Genomic DNA, 20,397 nt, shown 5'->3' with positions numbered 1-20,397 from the left:
AGCAGGGCCTCTATTTGGGTGACTAAAATGAGGGGGTGACTAAATTTCATCTCCCACCCTCAATTTGGTCACTTTCTACTTAGACTAACAAAAGTACGGCCCACTATTTTTTTTTCCTTTTAGTCTATTTAGAAGTCTATTTAGTCGGTACTACTGGAGTAGAGACTACATTTTGGATGACTAAACTTGAAAAGTGGGTGATTAAAATGAGTTTTAGTCACTCAAATTTAGTCACTCCACTAGAGTTGCTCTAACTGTCCTCCGATTCAACTGTCATATCTTCGCTCGACACATTCTCCAGTAGGTGCATATTATTTCACTAATATCAACAATTGATAATCCTACACAGAACCAATTCACCATCTACCATATATTATATGGGAGATCAACTTGCTAAACCATTGGTCAAAATATATAAACATATGGGATATGACTGCAATGGTTAGTTTTTGCAACTGCAATGCTCTAAACCTATTCAACAGAAGACAATCCTACACGGTATTACTAGTTAAGCTAAAAAAATTACACGGAGATTATATACGGAGATTAACTTGTTAAGTCACTGTTGAACATACAAATTCATGGCCACAATGGTTAATGGTAGCCGCTGCGATGCTCTAAGCTTATTGCCCATCGCACCCATTACAAATCTGGATACGGAAATCACCAATTCCCATGTATTTCATCACAAAAAGTCATGATGACAGCCTTTTATTTAATGAGAAAACAAACTCCAAATGAGATCTGATTTGCTCCTTAAATTCCTACACAGTACTACTACTAATTTCCCATTAAAGCTCAAATGGCTGCACAGAGGTTGTATCAGTTAAATTCGAAATACAAATGCACGCTCAGAATGGTCAATTTTTGCAGTATCCGTGATCTAGAAGTCAAGTTCATTATACAGCAGTTATCAATTACGGGAGCCCATTCTGACTATCTAGCAGTCTACCACCAATTGCATCCAATTCATCCTGGTGAAAGCAGCAAGCATAGCTTCCTCAACGAAGCCCCCTAACGGATCGAATTTTGCCGCATGGACTCTCCACTGGGCCGGCCCAACTAGCAAGTGAACCTTGTGTGTGCACCTCAACCAAGGCCCAACACCCAGCCCCTCTCCCCAATTCCGCCGTCCGCTCCCACCGCGCAACCCGCCGGGGCGCCGCCGCCGGCGATGACCACCCCGCAGTCCGTCTCCACCTCTCCCGCCCGTATATCCTACACGCCGACCTCCCCATTTCCAAGATCCTTGGGGAGGGATTGCGGTCGGGTCCTCGCTTTCCCCGCTAGGCCGCGCGGTTTCTCGCTCCGCCTCAGGTCGTCGACTGTTATGGCCGCCGCCGGCGTCGGCGGCAGCGGCTTCCCCCGCCGCGCCCGGAGACTCCACAGGTAGTTTACGTGGCTGGATAGTGGAATTCTCGCGCTCTGTGCTGCGTCGTGTGGGCGTCGTTCTTCAGCTGTGCTCAAGCCTCAACCCTTGCATCCTTCATGTCGTGCTCCTCTGGTAGCTATTTCGATGGGTTTTATTTATTTCAACTTCATTTATTTATGATTGAGTTCAAAATCTTCAGGGTCTTCTAGGATCGGAGAGGTTAAGAGAGTGACCAAGGAGACAAATGTGCATGTGAAGATAAACCTTGACGGCACCGGTGTTGCCAACTGTAGCACAGGGATACCGTTCTTGGATCATATGCTCGATGTGAGTGTAATTTGCTTGGCTTGTGTGTTATTAGTAATTAGTTTTTTCCCGGGGGGGGGGGGGATCTGTTCAGATATAATATGCTTGCGCTTGCTTTCTATGTGATTTCTGGTATCCACTGGAAAATTACACCTTATTTTGTGCAAAAGGGGAGAAAACAAAACCTCATAATTAACATGACAACCACCTTAGATCAAATCAATAATATGGACAAGTGGAAACATCTTCTGATAGGAAAAAAATTTTATGCATGCTGCTCCCTGCTCTAGCTTCAGATAAGAGGGCCAGTAGCAGTCATATTATTTTTAGGAAGAAGGTATGTGCTGTACCATTAGAACCGGAAGCCATATGAGTGTGCAAATTTCTACCATGTTTCCAGTTCCACGTGTTGCGGGTGATCGCTCTTGGGACTCTGCTATCGAGCAATTACTTCGCAAAATGCTTGTTTCATTTTTTCTTTTTCCTAGTATGATGTGATCGATTGAAAGAGTTATACTTCTCCACCTCCAATCAACTAATGTAACGAGTGAGATGGATGGCTCTGGTTATTCCACATAGATGACAGAAATGACCACTGTAGGTAACGAGCACTTGCGAAGAGAAATAAATGTAAACATTAAAATACAACCAAAGCCAGCATGCAAAAAATTGTCTAAAAAGCTCAGCTATTTCCCTTGTATGCCCTTACAAAAGCATTATGTTTAATAGGTTTCTGCTCTTTAAATGCCCTACTATTCTATCCTACTTATATCACGGGGTTCAAAGTAGAAAGTTCTAACTCATGTTACTTGTTAGATAAGTATGTTTTTCCAGTCAAAGTTGTCCATTGACTTAAGTTTAAACCTTTCAGCAACTGGCATCACATGGACTCTTTGATGTGTACGTTAAGGCAACAGGTGACACACACATTGATGATCATCACTCAAACGAGGACATTGCTCTGGCAATTGGAACGGTGATTGTTACTTTCCGAGAACATTTTCAACTTGATATTTATACTTCTAGAAGCACTTGTAGGGATCATTATTAACTTGAGGTTAGGATATCCTTATATTTTCATTTCCTAACTTTTGTACTAAATTTAGCACTGCACAAACATACTGTATTTTCAACTTATACCTTATGCTGAACCATTTGTAGTTTAGTTTCATGCATCTGCATTGGTAGGCAACAGTCAGTGAGAAGACCTCTGATTGTCTATGCAGGCACTACTTCAATCACTTGGTGATCGGAAAGGGATTAACCGATTTGGGCATTTTACTGCACCACTCGATGAGGCAGCAGTTGAGGTTATACTGGTAAGTCGCAATCTCTTGCTATATTTGCATAATATGAATGTGCAATTTTTCATATACCTGATGTGCCTATGTATGCGTTGTTTTCATAAGCCTCCAATGTTGTGCGAGCATATACATGAGTTACTCATACCTGGCTCTAGTGCTCTAGACTAAAGAAATGCTCTAGTTCTTTTTGAGTTTTTTCGGACTTCCATGTATTCATGAGCATCTACTGTTACTAGAAGCTCGTACATATGCATTTTTCTGACACTTAACATTTAGACTTGTTTGCTGAAGTTCACATATAAAATTACAAATACAATTTATGTTATGTTACTCTTATCATATACTGTTTCCTATTTTTGTTACCAATGTTTTAACTTGTCATATGGATACACAAACTTTAACCACCTCATTTTATAAGTTGAACCAAACTGTGCTTTTTTGTGACTTCATGGGTCATGATTTCCCCCCTATACCCAGGATCTGTCGGGTCGTCCTCATTTAAGCTGCGGCTTAGATATTCCTACTCAGAGAGTCGGTACATATGATACACAGGTAATTTGTGAGACCTGCAAACTTTTTATCATTTATCAACCATCTTTTCAAAGAAAACATCCTTGGTAGCCACCTCTTCCTGTGTTTAAAAAGAAATAATTTTTGATGAAATCTTCAAACAAAATTTGAGTCATTTTATTCATCATCAATGTTGTGCAATCCTTTGTCTTGTACACTCCTGCAGTCAAGTTAGGCAAAAGTTTTATTTATTCATTCTGGTTCCAGCTGGTTGAACACTTTTTCCAGTCTTTGGTGAATACATCTGGGATGACTCTTCACATCTGTCAGGTACATATTGCTATATGCTCATTGCTCAAATCAAATTCTCTTCAAAATAGTTGGATCAGTGGTACAATTTCAGTCGTTAGCAATCAAGCGTATCATAGGCTGATCATAAGAGTCGAGATAGTTGATTTTTCCTTGTTACGTAACCTACTTGGCATGAGCATGACCCTGCTCTTCTACTGCCTGATCCCGCTCCATTTTTTCTTTGAAGCTTGCTGGGAAGAACTCACACCATATTATCGAGGCATGTTTCAAAGCATTTGCTAGGGCCCTTCGACAAGCAACAGAATATGACCTGCGCCGTCATGGCACTGTCCCCAGGTTTGTCTCCACTTACTGGCAGAGGATAGCATACGCTGTCCTCCTATTCGGATTCAACCATTTACATCCCTGACGATACCTTTATTGCTTTTCTCTATGGCAGCTCCAAAGGTGTTTTGTCAAGATCATAGCACTACAGGTTCAAACGATTGCTTGCCAGCTTTTAGCTTGCAGCGATCAGAGGAAACAAACAAAGCGGGCAGCTATACACAGCTTGGTTTGTTCTGCTTTACATCGGGAGTCTGCATTACCTTTGACAACAAGTTATGGCATCCTTGCTAATGAGATTGTCAAAAATCGAATGTGCCACCACCCGGTATTGGGCTTATTTACAACAGCGGTCTAATGCATCTGCTCGCTGCTGCAATTTTCTCTGCTGTCTGGAGCTACGAGATTATCTGAAGATTGGAAAGGAGTAGACAATAAGCTGCGACTCTGAAAGCAACTCCAGTCAGGATTCAAGAATAATGCTGTGCCTTGTATAAACTTTGCAGCATGGGCTGATTTGAGCCGCATATGTAATGATTGTCATTTTTCAAGGGAATAAAATTGTTTCTGTGCGTCTATTTCTCGTGATACTGGAGTCGAGGAAACTAGCGGTCGCTCGATGCGGTGCGGCCGTTGTGCCCCTGCCACTGCCGGCACGCTGTTCAGCTTAGTGGTTACGGCGTTTCCTTAAACACAATAATACGTATGTAGGCGCTTATACAAAAGAGAACATATGAGAACATATCAGGTTCGAACCAATCTTTTTGTGCTATGATGTGAATATCTTTATGAGTTGCTTCGAGTAAATGAGCCAGCAGATCTTAATATTGACTAAGTTGCTTATTGCTTACGATTGACAAAGTCACTATAGCCACGTCACCTTCGATGGCCACATGACCTACTAATGAAAAAATAATACTGTTATGAAATAGACCAAGTACATTGCAAGCAGCCGTAGTAGACCAAGGTTTCGAATCCGAGTGAAGGTTCCTTCACGAGAAGTGACCGGTTCGTTGTGATCATGGTGTTCAATTAAACCATTTATCTTAACCAAAACTTTAGTGCAAATACACAAAAACAGAATTTATGATGCTAAAACAAATCCACAACAACTAAAATGGTATTTACATATTTTTTTTTAAAAAAAGATGAATGGTCAAACGTTAACGTCGTGTCCAACAGTCAGCGGTGACAAACATCTAGGGTCATGCTGGAACTTATACGGGCAACAATAAAGTTTGTGGTAACATCGGGCAAGGGGAGAGATGAGGAGTGGCGCGAGATATTCACGGAAGCAGGATTTATGCACTACGATTATTGAGCTCTATCCGTAGCTACCTAGCTACAAAGTGAAACAATATGTATGTATAGGAGCTTCATTCTAAGATTGAAATGGCATACTCTAGTCAGTTCCTCCGTCCCCCAAAAAAAAAATCATCCTAGAAATTCTAGGACAAATTAATAAAAAGATAAAATGAGCATGTTTGCCCCTAGTTATTACCCATATTCAATACTAATTGATTCTTGCATACACATGCACTTTCTAGATATGGTAAGATGACTTGTTTTTTTTAGGGACAAATTTTAAGTCCTACAATGTTTAGGACGGAGGGAGTGTATATATCAACAACTACTTGTTCCTGCAATTCAACAACCTCATGCCCGCAGTGATCACAAGTTCACGACAGATTCGCAAAAACATACAGAAGGCTATGCTTTTCCAAAAAAGATAAAAAAGACTATATTGGGTTAAACTGTCTTCAAGCAAGCCTCGTAATACATGTGACATTCGCCTGGCTACCGTACCAATGATCCACAGACAGAAATTAAAGTGTCACTACTGTATACCTGTAACTATAACAATCCCAAGTTTCTAGACAGGAAGGGTAGTTTACCTTGTGCAGTAAACATACTATGTAAAGCCAGAGTTTCTATTTTTGTGATACACGCATCACCAGAAATTTAATCTCACAGAAAATTTCCCTGTACCATCATTTGGAGTCTGGTAGTAGCAAAGACTATTTCTCAGCACCATCCGTTTCTTCTGAACTTCCCTTGAGACTCCCAGATCTCACTGGTAGGATGCTGCGCCTTTCTTTGCCTCCTGGTTTAGCCGACGCGTTACCGTACCAGATCATTCCGAGAACAGCGAGGACCATCCCGAGGACTACCTGAAGATTCAGGCCCTCCTTGCCAAAGAAGACAAACCCAAGGGACAGAACAAGCACAGTCTTCATGTGGCCCAGCACTTGGAACGACACAGCAGAGAACCGCCCGATGCAGATGAATTGGCTCAAATTAACCCCAATGGCGATGAAGCATGAGAGTGTGAGGAAAAACTGTAGAATCAATGAAACTCCATGGTAAAAATGACAGTCAAATAATTCTTATCCAGTAAGAGGATGACAATTGAAGGAAGCCATGGTTGCTAGAAGTTAGCAGTAGCAGACCCAGCAGTACATGGTGGAATTTCACACAAAGAACTAATGATATCATTGAACTAGTGTGAAAGTTTCTTCATAACATCCACAAGACCATGATATAAGTGCACCATAAACTTATAAACCATCGCATATGCAGTGACGAGAATTCTCAAACATTTTAATGAAGGGTAATCACCATTTTATCTCTTAAGCAAACAGATAGATGAGAACCAGCAGCATAAATTGCCATATGATCAGAGATAGAAACATTCTTAAGAGACTACCCTTACCAGAGCAAGAGATGAGAAATTGAAGTGATCCACCCTTTTGCCTGTCAACAAGTAATCCATAAATGGTCCCAGTAGCAGGAGGGACCCTGCTTGGGCTGGAGCAGTGTGGCCCAGGAGGTTGAACGAGTTCAGAGAGTACTTCCTTTGAAGAAAATGAACATACTGCAAAATGAGCAGAAATTACAAAAGAATTAAAACTGTGCCCTTTAATCGGGTACACAATAGGAATAGTATATGAAGTACCAAATTTGTGAAATTAAATGAAATCATGTTTTCACATTTTGGAAATGGAATTATAACTTGTATTATGATAAGTAGTATTATCATGAGAAATTGAGAACACAGTATCAATTCTAACAGTTCAAACATGGAAAATACCAATACTGGCATGGTGGGTAGCTATATCCTAATGTATAGAACGCGCCACAGGGGGCCAGGACACCTGGGCCACGTGCATCTCATTGAACACATGGGCAACCAGCATTTGGGGCCTTTTCTAGACTGGGCCAGGAAGAGTTTCTTCTTAATGCAAAGCTGTGGGGGCGGTCTTTGCCCCACCGGTCGAGTTTTTTTTTATATCATAGTACAGAAGAAAAGTTGGAGCATTAGCAGAAACTGCTAATTATTCACAACTTTGCAGAATCAAGGAGCATCATGTCACTAGAGTGGCATATTTTAATACTTTGACTTTTGTAAATATTCATAGTGTGAGAACAAACTACGCAGCTAAGTGCAACCAGAACCAGACAATCAGTTATAGCAAGCAATCTTACTGGTGAGCTGACATACAAGAAATCAGCATACGAAGGTGATCAAACTTACATATTGTTGCAAGGCTGTGCTCCAAACAGCTATAACAGACGCAATTAGACCTCTTGCATTCACACTGACATCAGTAACCGTGCAGACTGCAACTCCTATAAGCACAACCATTATGCTCAGCTTTGTGTCGCGGGAATAATGTACATGATCAAAGACAATCTCCAGAAGACATGAAGCAGGTATCATACACAGCTTTGCTATCTGAACAAGAGAAAGAACGAAATCAGTTGCAACAATTTAAGGCCACAAAGTTTAGCTACTGAAAAATCCACTAACCTGATAAAAGCCCACAGAGTTCCACATCAAGCTCACGTTCATCCCAACAATTGACAAGTTTGAAAATATCACAAATTTAATCAGATCCGCTACCGGTAACTGGGAGGGCTGGCTCAGGCCTAACCACCGAAACACGATTGTCATCAAGGTTGTAGCCACAAAATGAAGCCCGGTTAATGTTGTGGCTGCAAAAAAAAAATTGTAATTAATGAGATGGCAGGAGATATATCGGAATTCCTATGTACAGTTTGTTGAGAAGGTACAAAAATATCGTAGAACACGTGACTACCTAAATTTCAGTAGGAAATTAAAAAAATGTTAGCATGTTACTATTACTTCAGTTAAGGCCATAAAAGCTCAACAGACACATTACCAATTACACCAAGGAAGTCTAGAAGAGTGTTGGTTTCAGGTTCAGCAGAAGCACCCAATAGTCAGGGAATTTTATCGAACTATTCTTCAATAGTTAAGAAAGCAAATGAGGTGAAAGCTGCATGGAGGCATGCATCAGCATGGTGCACACAAAATTATTAAGGGTTCGAAGAACACGCTCAGCTTTGCCATTTTGAGGAGACGTATAAGGGCAAGAATGTCGGAATAAAATACCACGGGATGCTAAGAGAGCCGTGGTAGCAATATTAATAAATACGCGGCCATTATCAGTCTGGAAACACTTAACGGGAAGGCTGAACTGAGTGTGCGCATAAGAAATAAACTGAACGATATGCTCATGAACATCAGACTTATGATGGAGAGGAAACGTCCAACAATAATGAGTAAAATCATCCAGCATTACTAAATAATAACTGTAGCCCGAAATACTAGAAACAGGAGATGTCCAAACATCACAATGCACTAACTCAAAAGGAGAAGAGGTCCTGGAGGTAGAGGTACTAAATGGAAGGCGCGTGTGTTTGCCTAGTTGACAGGCATGGCACAGGGAGCGATCTGCTTTAGTACAAGTGATGTGTTTATTCTGGCGGAGCGAGGAGACGGTGGCTGGAGCAGGATGGCCGAGACGTTGATGCTACAGCGAAGTGGAAGCAGCGAGAAGGGCGTGGGCAGTGGCTGGTGCTGTAGCAGTGATGGTGTACAAGTCTCCATCACTATTGCAGCGAAGAATCACGCGCCGCGTCCTGAGGTCCTTCACAGAAAAACCAAAGGCATCAAATTCGATAGAACAACTATTGTCGCGGGTGAATTGACGGACGGAAAGGAGATTGCGAACTATGGATGGGACGACAAGGACGTTGTTCAAGACGAAGTTAGAATGTTAGATGCTATGGTGGGAAGGAAGGACTGACCACGAGACGTGCCTGGAATACTAGTGCCATTGCCTACAACAATAGAAGAATGCGGTCAAGGGGTACGGGAGAATAGTATACCTTCAGAGGAGTGCATGTGGGTGGTGGCGCCGGTGTCCATGACCCACGGAGACGAGCCTTGGAGAGACATCTGTTGGAGAGCGGCGACGAGGCCTGCCTGGTCCCAGGAAGGCGCAGGAGCCTGGGAGAACTGAGATGGGGCGAAGGCGGTGTGGGCCTGCAGTGGCGCAGGGCCCAGCAAACCCTGTCCGCTCCACCCGCCCGTGGTGGATGGGCCTCCACGGTAGCCAGCTCCCTGGCCGGCCCAAACGCCCGCCTGTCCTCCCGACTGGGCGGCCCATGGATTGAAATAGAACCACGGGCCGGTCGGGTAGGGGGGGCGCGCGGCCTGGCCGCCCTGCTGGTAGCCGCCCCCGCCGCCACCTTGCTGTCCGTCCCCGCCGCCGCCTTGCTGTCCGCCGCCGCCGCCGCCGTTGCGCTTCTTCCTGTGGCGGCGCTGCTGCTGCTGTGGCGCGCCGGAGGGCGCCGAGGAGAGGCGGCAGGCAGAGCCACAACCAGTAGAGGAGGGCGATGCGACTAGGGCAGTGTTGGCGGTGACGGAGGCTCCGTGCGCGAGGCGGAGCTCCTTTAGGGCGAGCTGGTCGAGGGCAATGGCGAAGGTCATGCCGGGCGTGCCAGCGATGAAGTCGCAGGTGGTGCTGAACTTGGGGTTGGCGCCACGCAGGAGGTTGAGGACGAGGGTGCTCTCTGCGACTTGTTCCCCAGCATCGCGAAGGCGATCAGCAGCCTGCTTGACCTTCTGGCCGTAATCTTCAACAGAGAGGTCGCCTTGGTTGATGTTGTGGAATTCATGGCTGAGGTAGATGCAGCGCGGAGCCCTGTTCGCCGTGAAGTGGGCATCGATGGCGACCCAGAGCTGGCGCGTCGTCTGATCCGGTGCCATGGCGAAGTCTAGCACAGATTCAGAGACGGAGCCGTATAGCCAGCTGCGGACGCAGCAGTCAGTTTGGATCCAGGTGTCATCAGGGGCGGCAGGAGCTGCTGTCCCGTCGATGTGCTTGAGTCCAAACTTGCCGCACATGGCCTTGAAGTAGGTGCTCCACTTGGTGTAGTTGCCGGCGCGAAGTTCCAGTGTCACAGGGACGTGGGACTTGACGTTGACGGTGGCAAAGGGGATGATGGCGTCTCCCATGTTGGTGGTGCTAGGGGAGGATGCACTGTCCGTGATGGAGGAGGACATCAACTAGGGAGGAGAAGGAGGAGGGGATGGCGCGACCTATAGGGAGGAGGCGCCGGTGGTGTGGTGGACGACGTGCAGGGATTTGCACGCCGGAGCAGATTGGATCTGCTATGGAGTCCGGTCAGGCGCACGGCAGGGAGCAGCACGCCTAGGGCAGCAGAAGGGGGATGAGGCGCACGGCCAGGGCTAGGGTAGGGCCCGGTCTCGTGATACCATGTAGAGAGTTGGACAAACACCACACACCCTAGGAGGGGGGTGACCTTTATATATATAGGCCGTATGGCTTGAGGTACAAGTAAATCAGGTACATGACTTATACAAAGCAAATACAGCATATACATCTAATAACATTGTCATTTGCAACCAAGATTTTTGGCCTGATTGGTTCGCTTCCAAAATGTTGGCATTGCCAAAATGTTAGCAAGCCAATAAGTTTTGGCACTTGTTTGGTTGAAAGCCAAAAACACTGCCCACCAAATTAAGTTTAATTCTGATATTTTGGTAGAAAAAATTGGAATGCCTAGATTTTGGCATGCCCACGTTTTGGCATGCCAACATTGGTACTAAACCAAGCAGGCTCTTTATTACAGAAGAGTATGCATCATTCGAATTGAAGTACAAATCATTTTCCTTCAAATAAAATTTAGGTAGGAAACTTTCAGTGGTGCTGTTAAAACTACTAAAAGAATTTTTATAAGATGTTTTCCAGTTTTCCAAATGTGCAATGCCTAATGAAAACGTATGAAGTCCACATTAGAAAAGAAATACCATTACTTTCTTCAGGAAAAAAGAACAATCAGGACAATACTTGCTTGTTATTCAAAATAGAAAATATGCGTACAGCATTCAGTTCGAAGTCTGATAACCACATAACAAAATGTGGCAGAAGATTATACACACAGTAGCCACACAAAGACTAGAGACCGAATATGGTAGTCCAATATATTAAAAATAAATGCTCAGTTAAGCACAGAGCCACAGACATACCAAAAGTGAATCCATGCTTAGCCATTAAAGCTTTGTTGACCATGATGATTCCAACGGATGTAGTAACATTGAAACTCCATGCTGCAAAGTCAAGGACAGCCTTTTTGTCAGACTTCTTCAGGGAAGTCATCTCCACTTTCATGGATGCAATTCAATGCTTGCTGAATTACAGTCTCCAAGAGACCGATACCATCAGATCCAGGAATACAAGTACGAACTGCAAAAGGCGAAGTGATTAATCAGAAGAGCAGTTCACCCAGTAAGCATAAATATATGTATGTATACAGAGCAATACAGTTTTTACAAAGTGGGAAGTGGTGCAGGTTATGCATGGGCCTGAGATTTCCGGTAAAGTTCAAGTGATTGCACAAGGATTAAAAAAACTGAATAAACGATGCAAATGATTCTCTGTAGTTTTCACTGGCAATGTTGGTTCACGATAAAGGTAAACAATTGTCTGAGTTGTGTCACGTGTGCATTCTCTGCATCACAAGAATCATGGAGCAGGACCACCATCAGGTAGAATCAGCACTCGCCTCTAACTCAAAAGAGCATCGGGTACGTAGGCATTGTATCAAACAACCACCAGGCAGGCAGGAGAAGTAGACACCCAAAGCAAGACGCTACCACGGCACAAGCAGGGGCCCATGGTACCTATCAGACAGACAGACAGGCAGATCACGATTCGCGATCAAGACGCGCCATGTCTGTGTAAGGATTGGTGAGTACGAGGAGCACAACAGGCAGCCGGTGGTGGCGTGGCGCCGTACTGCCCCGGCGTGCAGGACAAGTGCGCAGTTACGCTTTACAGCCAGCCTTGTCGCTCACCTTCGCCTCTCGCCGCAGCTTGCTAGTACCTCCGTCCGTGTGTAGCTCGCCTTCCCCACTCCATTGCCGCAGCAGCAGCACCTCAGATTCGGAGATGAGCCGCGGCTACGGGCGCGCCGCGCGGACGGCGGAGGCCGCCGGGCACACACGCACGAGAGAAAAAGGTGGGGGCTTGCACTCATCCAGAAACGATCCACGAAAGGGGAAAGAAGAGCGGAGGAGGGAATCGCGAAGGGGATAAGAGGGATTGCATATTTACCTGCGATGCCGGGCCTCTCGATTGCTCGGAAGCAATGGATCCCTCCGGCCGTCCGGCGTGGTGTTTTGATCTGAGATTTGGGTGGGCGCCGCGCCGGCGGGGTGTTGCCTGTGGCCGCCTCGTCTCGTCGGAGGAGCGCGCGGTGTGGGGTGTGGTGGTGTGCGTGCGTGGAGCTCGTTTCCGTTTCCCCCTTTTCGCCCGTCCGGTTTACAGTTATTTCTTGCAACTCCCAGATCTCTGCCCAGGGGCAGGACGGGACTTGTATTTATATACACACACAAGTCACTCCACTTTGCTTTATTTCATTTTTTTTCATTTTCCTATTCAATTCAAACTGATAAATCCCTCGGGTAGCTCGCCATGATTTCGTTGTCAGCAAAGTGACAAGGAAAGAAAATTCTGCCGTATTTCTTCCTTCCAAATGCCAGGTTTTACTATTTTTCAAAAAGGAAGCTCTCAATTCATTCTAGTATTAACTATTAGGCTGCCTAATCTTTAGTGTACTTGCCTCCTGAAAAGTACAATGTTGACCCAAACAAAAATCAATTCAAATAGTAGAGTGCATCATAAGAATCAACTCTCATATAGTACGTACCATGTGTACTACATCCTAACAATGCATTGAAATTAAAAATGACAAAAATACCATTATATTGCCATAGGATCAGCCTACCAAGGAATGCCACTAAACTGGAAACGGGAAATGCATTGTGATGGCTTCTGGCTGCACATGCAATCCGGATGAAAATTTCGAACACACATAAAGTAGATGCCAGCCCATATTCACATGGCCCTCCTACCAATGCATGATCTTGATGCAAACTTTTTTCAGATCACAAGCTACCCCATCTCAATCAAATTAACACGCCATGCAACACTACTAGAAAACAAATCAAAGGTCCTGCCCAAAGGTACCAGCTGCTGTTGCAACTGGTACTGATGCGCTGCTGTTGCAACCGGTACTGATGTGTGGCATTATTACCGGCTGCAAAAGCAGTTGGTACCTTTGGCCAGCGGCGATCAAAGGTAAGAGGTTTGGTATCGGGTTAAAGCATCACCCGGTACAAAAAATCCCAGTATAGACAAACCAACTGGTGCCTAAAGAGCGGACAATGGCACCGGATTTTGCCATGACTCGGTGCAGCCACGTGCCCACCACAAAGGCACCGGTTGGTAACTTCAACCCGTGCCTAAGCCTATTGTTTGTCACCAGTTGTTGAGCACCAGCCGGTGCCTTTGGCTCATGCCTATAAATACCCCAACCCCTCCCCCTCTAAGTTGCCGTGAACTCACTGTTCATGGCAGCTGAGTGAGGGGAGGGGACGATTTTTTGTTTTTTTTCCAAAAAAGGTTAGTTATTTTTCTCTACAACTTAGCAATTGGTTTTTAGAAGCAGTCATCATTTAATTTAGTTTATACATGTGATAATTATTTTTATTTGTAGCATCTTATTGTAGTTATATGCGTTGTCAATTTATTTGATATGTGAATACTATCATATTATTGTATTTATATGTTTTATCAATTTATTTGATAAGTGAATAGTATATATTTATTATAGTTATATGCATTATCAATTATATATTTGAATTCAAATTTTGTATGGAAATATTATCAATTACATATGCAAGGGGGCTTTATTTAGTTCCCTTCAAAATTCTAAAACTTTACAAGATTCCACATTCGAGACCCGCAGCTCAGCTAGGCCTACCGCTGCTGCAGTCGCGTCTAAAAAAAATATTATCGTGCCACTGCCATTAATACAGCCAGAATTACCGTGCCAAAGAGAATCATTGCACAGACGATGATCCCAAATCCTCAAGGCTCTAGGCAAACAAACCAAGGTCCATATATAGAAATAAAGTTTTTTTTCCCAGTCATGCAGCTAGAAGGCCACATGCGTCGTTTCTTGTACAAAAATACAAAGTTCCATATAGAGAAACAAAGGTTTTACGCAGTCATACAGTCAGAAGGCCATATGCATCTTTATAATTTTGTAGTTAAGTTTTATTAATAGCGTATTCAATGTTAGTTATAAATTGTTAGTATGAATGAAATATTTGTACACTACAATGATGAATATAAATGTATTGTGGACCCAAATGAGTCGGCAATGGATGTACATGGCCGACCGGCGTTCAAAGGAGTTCATTGATGGCGTGCATGAATTCATAGAAGCGGCCGAGAAATACAAATATGGCGGTTTCGTTCGTTGTCCATGCAAATTCTGTAAGAATGAGAAGGATTATTCATCATCAAGAACCATCCACAGTCACCTGTTCAATAGTGGTTTCATGCCGAACTACTATGTTTGGACCAAGCATGGAGAAAGAGGAATTATGCTGGATAATAATGTAGAAGAAGATGACAAGATTCCTGACTTTGCAGCCAATTATAATGCCTTTTTCAATGACACTGCAATGGGTGAGCCTGAAGAAGATACTGAAGGATACGTTGTAGAAGATGATCTTGGTCAGATGCTGCGCGAAGCTGAGGAAGTTTGCCAAACAGAAAAGGAATCGAGAGATCTGAAGCGTATGTTGGAGGACTACAGAACATTGTTGTACCCAGATTGCAAACAAGGCCAAAAGAAGTTGGGTACCACATTGGAATTGTTGCAATGGAAGGCATCAAATGGTTTGTCTGTCAAGGGATTCGAGGAGTTCCTGAAACTTATAAAAAACTTACTCCCTGAGGGTAACACCTTGCCGGAGACAACATACGAGGCAAAAAAAGTTGTTTGTCCTTTAGGATTAGAGGCACAGAAGATACATGCTTGTCCTAATGACTGCATCCTATATCGAGTTGAATATGACAATTTGGATTTATGCCCTGTATGCAACGCATGCCGGTATAAGATCCCTCGAGATGATCCAGGTGACGTTGAGGGGATGCGTGTCAAGAAGAGGGTGCCTGCCAAGGTGATGTGATATTTCCCTCTAATACCACGTCTGAAATGTTTGTTCATTAACAAAACGAATACTAAATTGATGCGATGGCACAAAGAAGAACGTAAGCAAGACAATATGTTGAGACACCCCGCTGATGGGTCGCAGTGGAGAAAAGTGGACAGAACATTCCCAACATTTGCAAATGATGCGAGGAATATAAAGTTCGGCTTAAGTACGGATGGCATGAATCCTTTCGGTGAGCAGAGCAGTGGCCATAGTACCTGGCCTGTGACACTCTGTATATACAACCTTCCTCCCTGGTTGTGTATGAAGCGAAAATTCATTATGATGCCGGTGCTTATCCCCGGCCCGAAGCAACCCGGTAACGATATAGATGTGTATCTGAAACCACTGATTGAGGATCTTCTATTGTTGTGGAAAGCGGAGGGCGTTCATATGTGGGATCCGCACACAGAGGAATATTTTAACCTTCGTGCATTGCTTTTTGTAACCACCAACGATTGGCCAGCACTAAGCAACCTCTCCGGACATTCCAATAAGGGTTATAGGGCATGCACCCATTGTTTAGAAAAAACCGACAGCACGTACCTCAAGCACTGTAGGAAGATCGTGTATATGGGTCATCGTCGATTTCTTCCGATCAAGCACCCATTAAGGAGGAGGCATGCTCACTACGATGGAAAGGCAGATCATCGTACCAAGTCTAGGCACCGTTGTTGGAAAATAGTGTTTGAAATGGTCAAAGATATAAAAGTAGTATTCGGAAAAGGACCCGGCAGTAGATCAGTGTAGAGTGATGACGGACGTGCACCTATGTGGAAGAAGAAGAGTATTTTTGGGGAGTTACCTTATTGGGAAGTTTTAGACGTCCGCCACGCAATTGATGTGATGCACCTAACAAAGAATCTTTGTGTGAACCTTCTAGGCTTCCTTGGAGTCTACGGTAAGCCAAAGGATACATTGAAAGCGCGGCAAGATCTTCAACGTATGAAACAACGGGCCGTCCTACATCCAGAAAAAAGGATAAAGGACGTCATTACCTAGGTCCTGCGTGCTACACTCTTAGTAAGGAAGAGAAGCAAAGTATGTTCGACTGTTTGAACAGTATCAAGGTCCCATCAGGCTACTCTTCGAATATAAAGAGGCTACTGAACTTGAAAGAGAAGAAATTTGCACACGTAAAGTCCCATGACTGTCACGTGTTGATGACGCAATTGATTCCTGTTGCACTTAGAGGTATTCTACTAGCTAATGTTTGAGCAACAATCATAAAGCTATGCACCTTTCTCAACACAATTTCCCAGAAGGCAATCGATCCATCGAGTTTAAGCAGGCTACAAGAGGATGCTGTCCAAAGTTTAGTCAGTCTTGAAATGATATTTCCTCCATCATTCTTCAATATTATGACGCATCTTTTATTTCACCTGGTCAAAGAGATTGGTATTGTCGGTCCTGTTTTCCTTCATAATATGTTCCCTTTTGAACGATACTTTGCAGTCCTAAAGAAATACGTTCGTAATCGGGCTCGTCCAGAAGGAAGTATTGCGAAGAGTTACGTCACAGAGGAGGTGTGACAGACCCGCCGAGTTAAAACGCTTAATTAAGCGTAACCGCCATCATTTGAACACATCAGGCGCATTAGCTTAATTAAGTGTAACTTGACAGACTGTTTCCAACCCACAGGCCGATCGAAACACACCAGAAGTCTCGCACGAAGGCGAGCACTGAAGGTACCAGCACGATATAAACTTACAAAAATAGCAAATTATATTAAGACTTTTACAAAACAACTTTAAATTTAAAATTTACAAATGAAAAGGTAGCCGCGGAAAAGAATCTAACTTCCAGAGCATTTTTTTCTAGAGAATAAATAAAACAAACTAAATAAATCAAGAACTACCAAGACGTGAAGACAAGGCGCCACATCGAGCCCACCGATATGACACCTAGTTAGCTCCTAAACCTGAAATAGGGTAAACAACAAACCCTAAGCAACTAATACTCAGCAAGACTTACCCGACCAGTGGGTATAACTTAGCCCACATATCTAGACATGCAAAGCATTTGGCTGGTGGTTATTTTGCAGAAAAAGCAACTAAAGTAATTCCTTACTTTCATTATTTTAGCTCCAGATTCTATTTAACTTAACCATAATCTAATCTTTGGCATAATCCAACTATAGCACACATGTGAAGCGATAATCATTAATTCAATGTATGGATCCTCATATATATAACTTATCATCCCCAACATAACACTACGATGCGACGCAGTGATCAAGGTGCTCATATCCGAGAGCGACTGACGGCGAATCGATCCGATTTAACCTTGCAAGGTGGACCTAACCAACACGGCACGCAAAAGCCCCGTCGGACCCCACGCACTGACCTTTCCCCTCCCTGCCTCGAACTACAGGACCGTCCCACCATCATATGGTCAGCCGAGCTCAACGTGAGACCACCAAAAGTAAACATATGCATCCCCATTTCTCCGCAACTACTCGACTACCCCAGGAGGTGAGATGGAGTCCTGTACTTTCGAGGTGAGGCAGTACTTGGCTTACCGGTTTCGACTACCTCCTACTCCCGGCATGCGGTTAGTACAGTTCAAACATGATCAACAGGGCCAACAACGGCTCGGTCCTTAACCGACACAGGCGGAACTACACCTCTCCCGCCCGATCTCAAGCTTCCATTTATATCAAATTCAACAGCTCGGAACCGGATTGTCAAATATTATATATCTCGTGAGTAACTGGAAATTACTCGACTTCTAATCATCCTATTTCTCGTGAGTGCAAGAAGTCACTCGACTTCTATCGAGAACTATTAAGCATAGCATTTCTATCGTCCTATACATGCTAGTACAACTCAGGGAAACCTAGGGATCATGCAACTAGGGTTCCAATCAACTCCTGAAACGTAATGCACAAGTAATAAATACATATATAGGCATCATAATTTCAAATAATAGGATGTGCCCCGGGGCTTGCCTGAGGGTAACACTAAGTCAGTGTTAATGGTATCAAGGCCTTGGGCCCTTCCGACCTTGGGTCGGGTCTTCAGTTGCGCCAGCTGGTCCTTCTCTCTTTAGGATACATCCACCAAACACCGTCTTGGGGTTCGGCTCCAACATCGCGTGCTTCACGCTCACGCACTGTACATCTAGCGCATCTACATGAGATGCATATGACATGAGAATGCAAATATGACATACAACAACAACTTAACATGTACCGAGTATCAACACTACTAATTTGTACCATTTATACTTAACATTCCTAATGCAACCCGGAATATCCGGATTCCTATTCGGAATCTACGGATTACCCGGAGTATCCGGGTTTCACAACATTTTCGCCCCCAAAACTGAAATTCTTGTTACGACAAAACTAACCCACGAAAATCGAAACTCTTCTAAACCCTAGTAGAGTGACTCGTATGGAGATGATTGACAAAAAGAAATCACTTAAAACACCCTAGAACAACCAATCCATTTAGCCCTAGCTTTTGGTACCTTGAGTCAGCTTCCCTTGCAAGAAAACTCGAAAATGAAACCACCCCAAGGTGGGATACTGGGAGGAGAGGATCCCCCACGCCGATTGGAGCTCCCTTAGTCCTTGGAATGGATTTGGAAGGAAGGATTTAGGGTTTAGGACCAAGGGGAAAGGGAGAGCTCGTGAGGGAGAGAGGAAAGGAGAGAAAACGGTGTAATAACGTTTGGGAACAGTCACAAGACCAAAAACATGTGATATATAATTTTAGGTCTGGACTATCCAGGTGAAAATCCGGAGTATTCGGATACATCCGGAGTTTCTGGGTCTATACACGGAGTTGTCCCTGAAATGTTAAAAATCCGGAGTATCCGGGCTTATACCCAGAATCTCCGGGCCCGACAGCATTTTTTTTCTACCAAGAACAGAAATTCTCATGGTGGAAAAACTAGCCCACCAAAAATTGAAACCCTCTTGAATCCTAGTTCAAGGATGCATAAGGAGATGATTGACCAAAGGAAATCACTTAGAACCTCCTAGAAAGATAGATCGGGCCGGTACAAGTTGGAGTACCTTGAACGAGCTTTTCCCCTCGCGAAGAACTTGAAACCCAAGGCTTCCCGGAGAGGAACATGTGGAGAAGAAGGTGCTCCTCGCCATCTTGAAGCCTTCTTGGCCTTGAGCTCACGTTGGGATGGAGGATTTGGGGTTTAGGACTCTAGGGTTGGGGGGAGAGTGAGAGCGTGAGGGAGAGAGAGTTGACGGGAGAGAGAGTGATATGGGCTAGTGAGTGAGAGAGAGGTTTAAAACGTTGGTGGGTCCTCGGTGACAAAATCACGCCCAGAGTATCCGGAAACAAACCCGGAGTATCCGGATTATTCCGGAATTTCCGGATTCACACCCGGAAGTTCCGGGTTCACAATGATTCCCAGAGATAAATTGCGATTGAGTCGACTTGATTTGTTTTGAAAATTTGTTCAAACATCAAAACTGAGTCATTTGGCACCCCCAACTATATTTTTAGCTAAACATTCTTCTTTCCATGTTCCTACCTTTTAATATTATTTGATTTCAAAAATGACCCGAACCTTTATTTAGAAATCATTTCAAAATAGATTTTCTCATTTGACAGGTTAAATTGCTAGCAAGCATTTCTTTAGTGGTTTTGTTCAGGAAGATTTAGTGCTAACAATCATATTAACCATGGGATTAACTTTGTAGTTATGGTGATAAACACCTGGGGTGTTACAGGAGGTCATTGAGTTTTGTGTTGACTATGTGGAAGAACTCTGCCCAATTGGGATTCCAGTATCACGTCATGAGGGGCGGCAGATTGGAAAGGGCACACTTGGAAGAAAATCAGAAAATGCCACAGATCATGCCACGTTGAGCAAAGCACATCTCACAGTTCTGC

At 44.0% G+C, this 20,397-nt stretch overlaps 1 protein-coding gene and 1 pseudogene across 5 annotated transcripts; one reads left to right on the top strand and one right to left on the bottom strand.

The window, feature by feature from the left end:
- Positions 1-1,083: 1,083 nt before the first annotated feature.
- On the top strand, positions 1,084-4,706 carry LOC120670809 (annotated as a pseudogene). The gene is made up of 8 exons (XR_005673379.1): positions 1,084-1,389; positions 1,572-1,699; positions 2,550-2,654; positions 2,905-2,997; positions 3,460-3,534; positions 3,760-3,822; positions 4,031-4,140; positions 4,244-4,706. The product of XR_005673379.1 is annotated as an imidazoleglycerol-phosphate dehydratase 3, chloroplastic-like (transcript).
- Positions 4,707-5,844: 1,138 nt separating this feature from the next.
- On the bottom strand, positions 5,845-12,793 carry LOC120670256 (UDP-rhamnose/UDP-galactose transporter 4-like). 4 transcript variants are annotated; one of them, XM_039950337.1, is made up of 6 exons: positions 12,579-12,793; positions 11,492-11,708; positions 7,940-8,124; positions 7,664-7,864; positions 6,842-7,003; positions 5,845-6,467 (listed from the first exon to the last, which is right to left on the bottom strand). In XM_039950337.1, the coding sequence occupies exons 2-6, from the start codon at positions 11,631-11,633 to the stop codon at positions 6,147-6,149; spliced, it is 1,011 nt and encodes a 336-aa protein (XP_039806271.1). In that variant the 5' UTR covers positions 11,634-11,708; positions 12,579-12,793; the 3' UTR covers positions 5,845-6,146. The 4 variants fall into 4 exon arrangements, with proteins under 4 accessions (XP_039806271.1, XP_039806273.1, XP_039806272.1 ...); XM_039950339.1 differs by lacking the exon at positions 12,579-12,793 and adding an exon at positions 12,320-12,342; XM_039950338.1 differs by lacking the exon at positions 12,579-12,793 and adding an exon at positions 12,028-12,122.
- Between the last annotated feature and the right edge of the window lie 7,604 nt (positions 12,794-20,397).

The sequence above is a fragment of the Panicum virgatum genome, chromosome 4N (assembly GCF_016808335.1).
Source record: "Panicum virgatum strain AP13 chromosome 4N, P.virgatum_v5, whole genome shotgun sequence".
NCBI classification, from domain to species: Eukaryota; Viridiplantae; Streptophyta; class Magnoliopsida; order Poales; family Poaceae; genus Panicum; species Panicum virgatum.
This window is presented reverse-complemented; position numbering and strand designations above follow the sequence as displayed.

Bases quoted from the DNA above. Each gene is read 5' to 3' on its own strand.
- LOC120670256 (XM_039950336.1), bottom strand. From the start codon at position 10,504: ATGTCCTCCTCCATCACGGACAGTGCATCCTCCCCTAGCACCACCAAC. The intron at 7,865-7,939 runs GTTAGTGGATTT...TCTCTTGTTCAG, and splicing joins ACTCTGTGGGCTTTTATCAG to ATAGCAAAGCTGTGTATGAT. The intron at 6,468-6,841 runs GTAAGGGTAGTC...TTGATTCTACAG, and splicing joins ATTTCTCATCTCTTGCTCTG to TTTTTCCTCACACTCTCATG.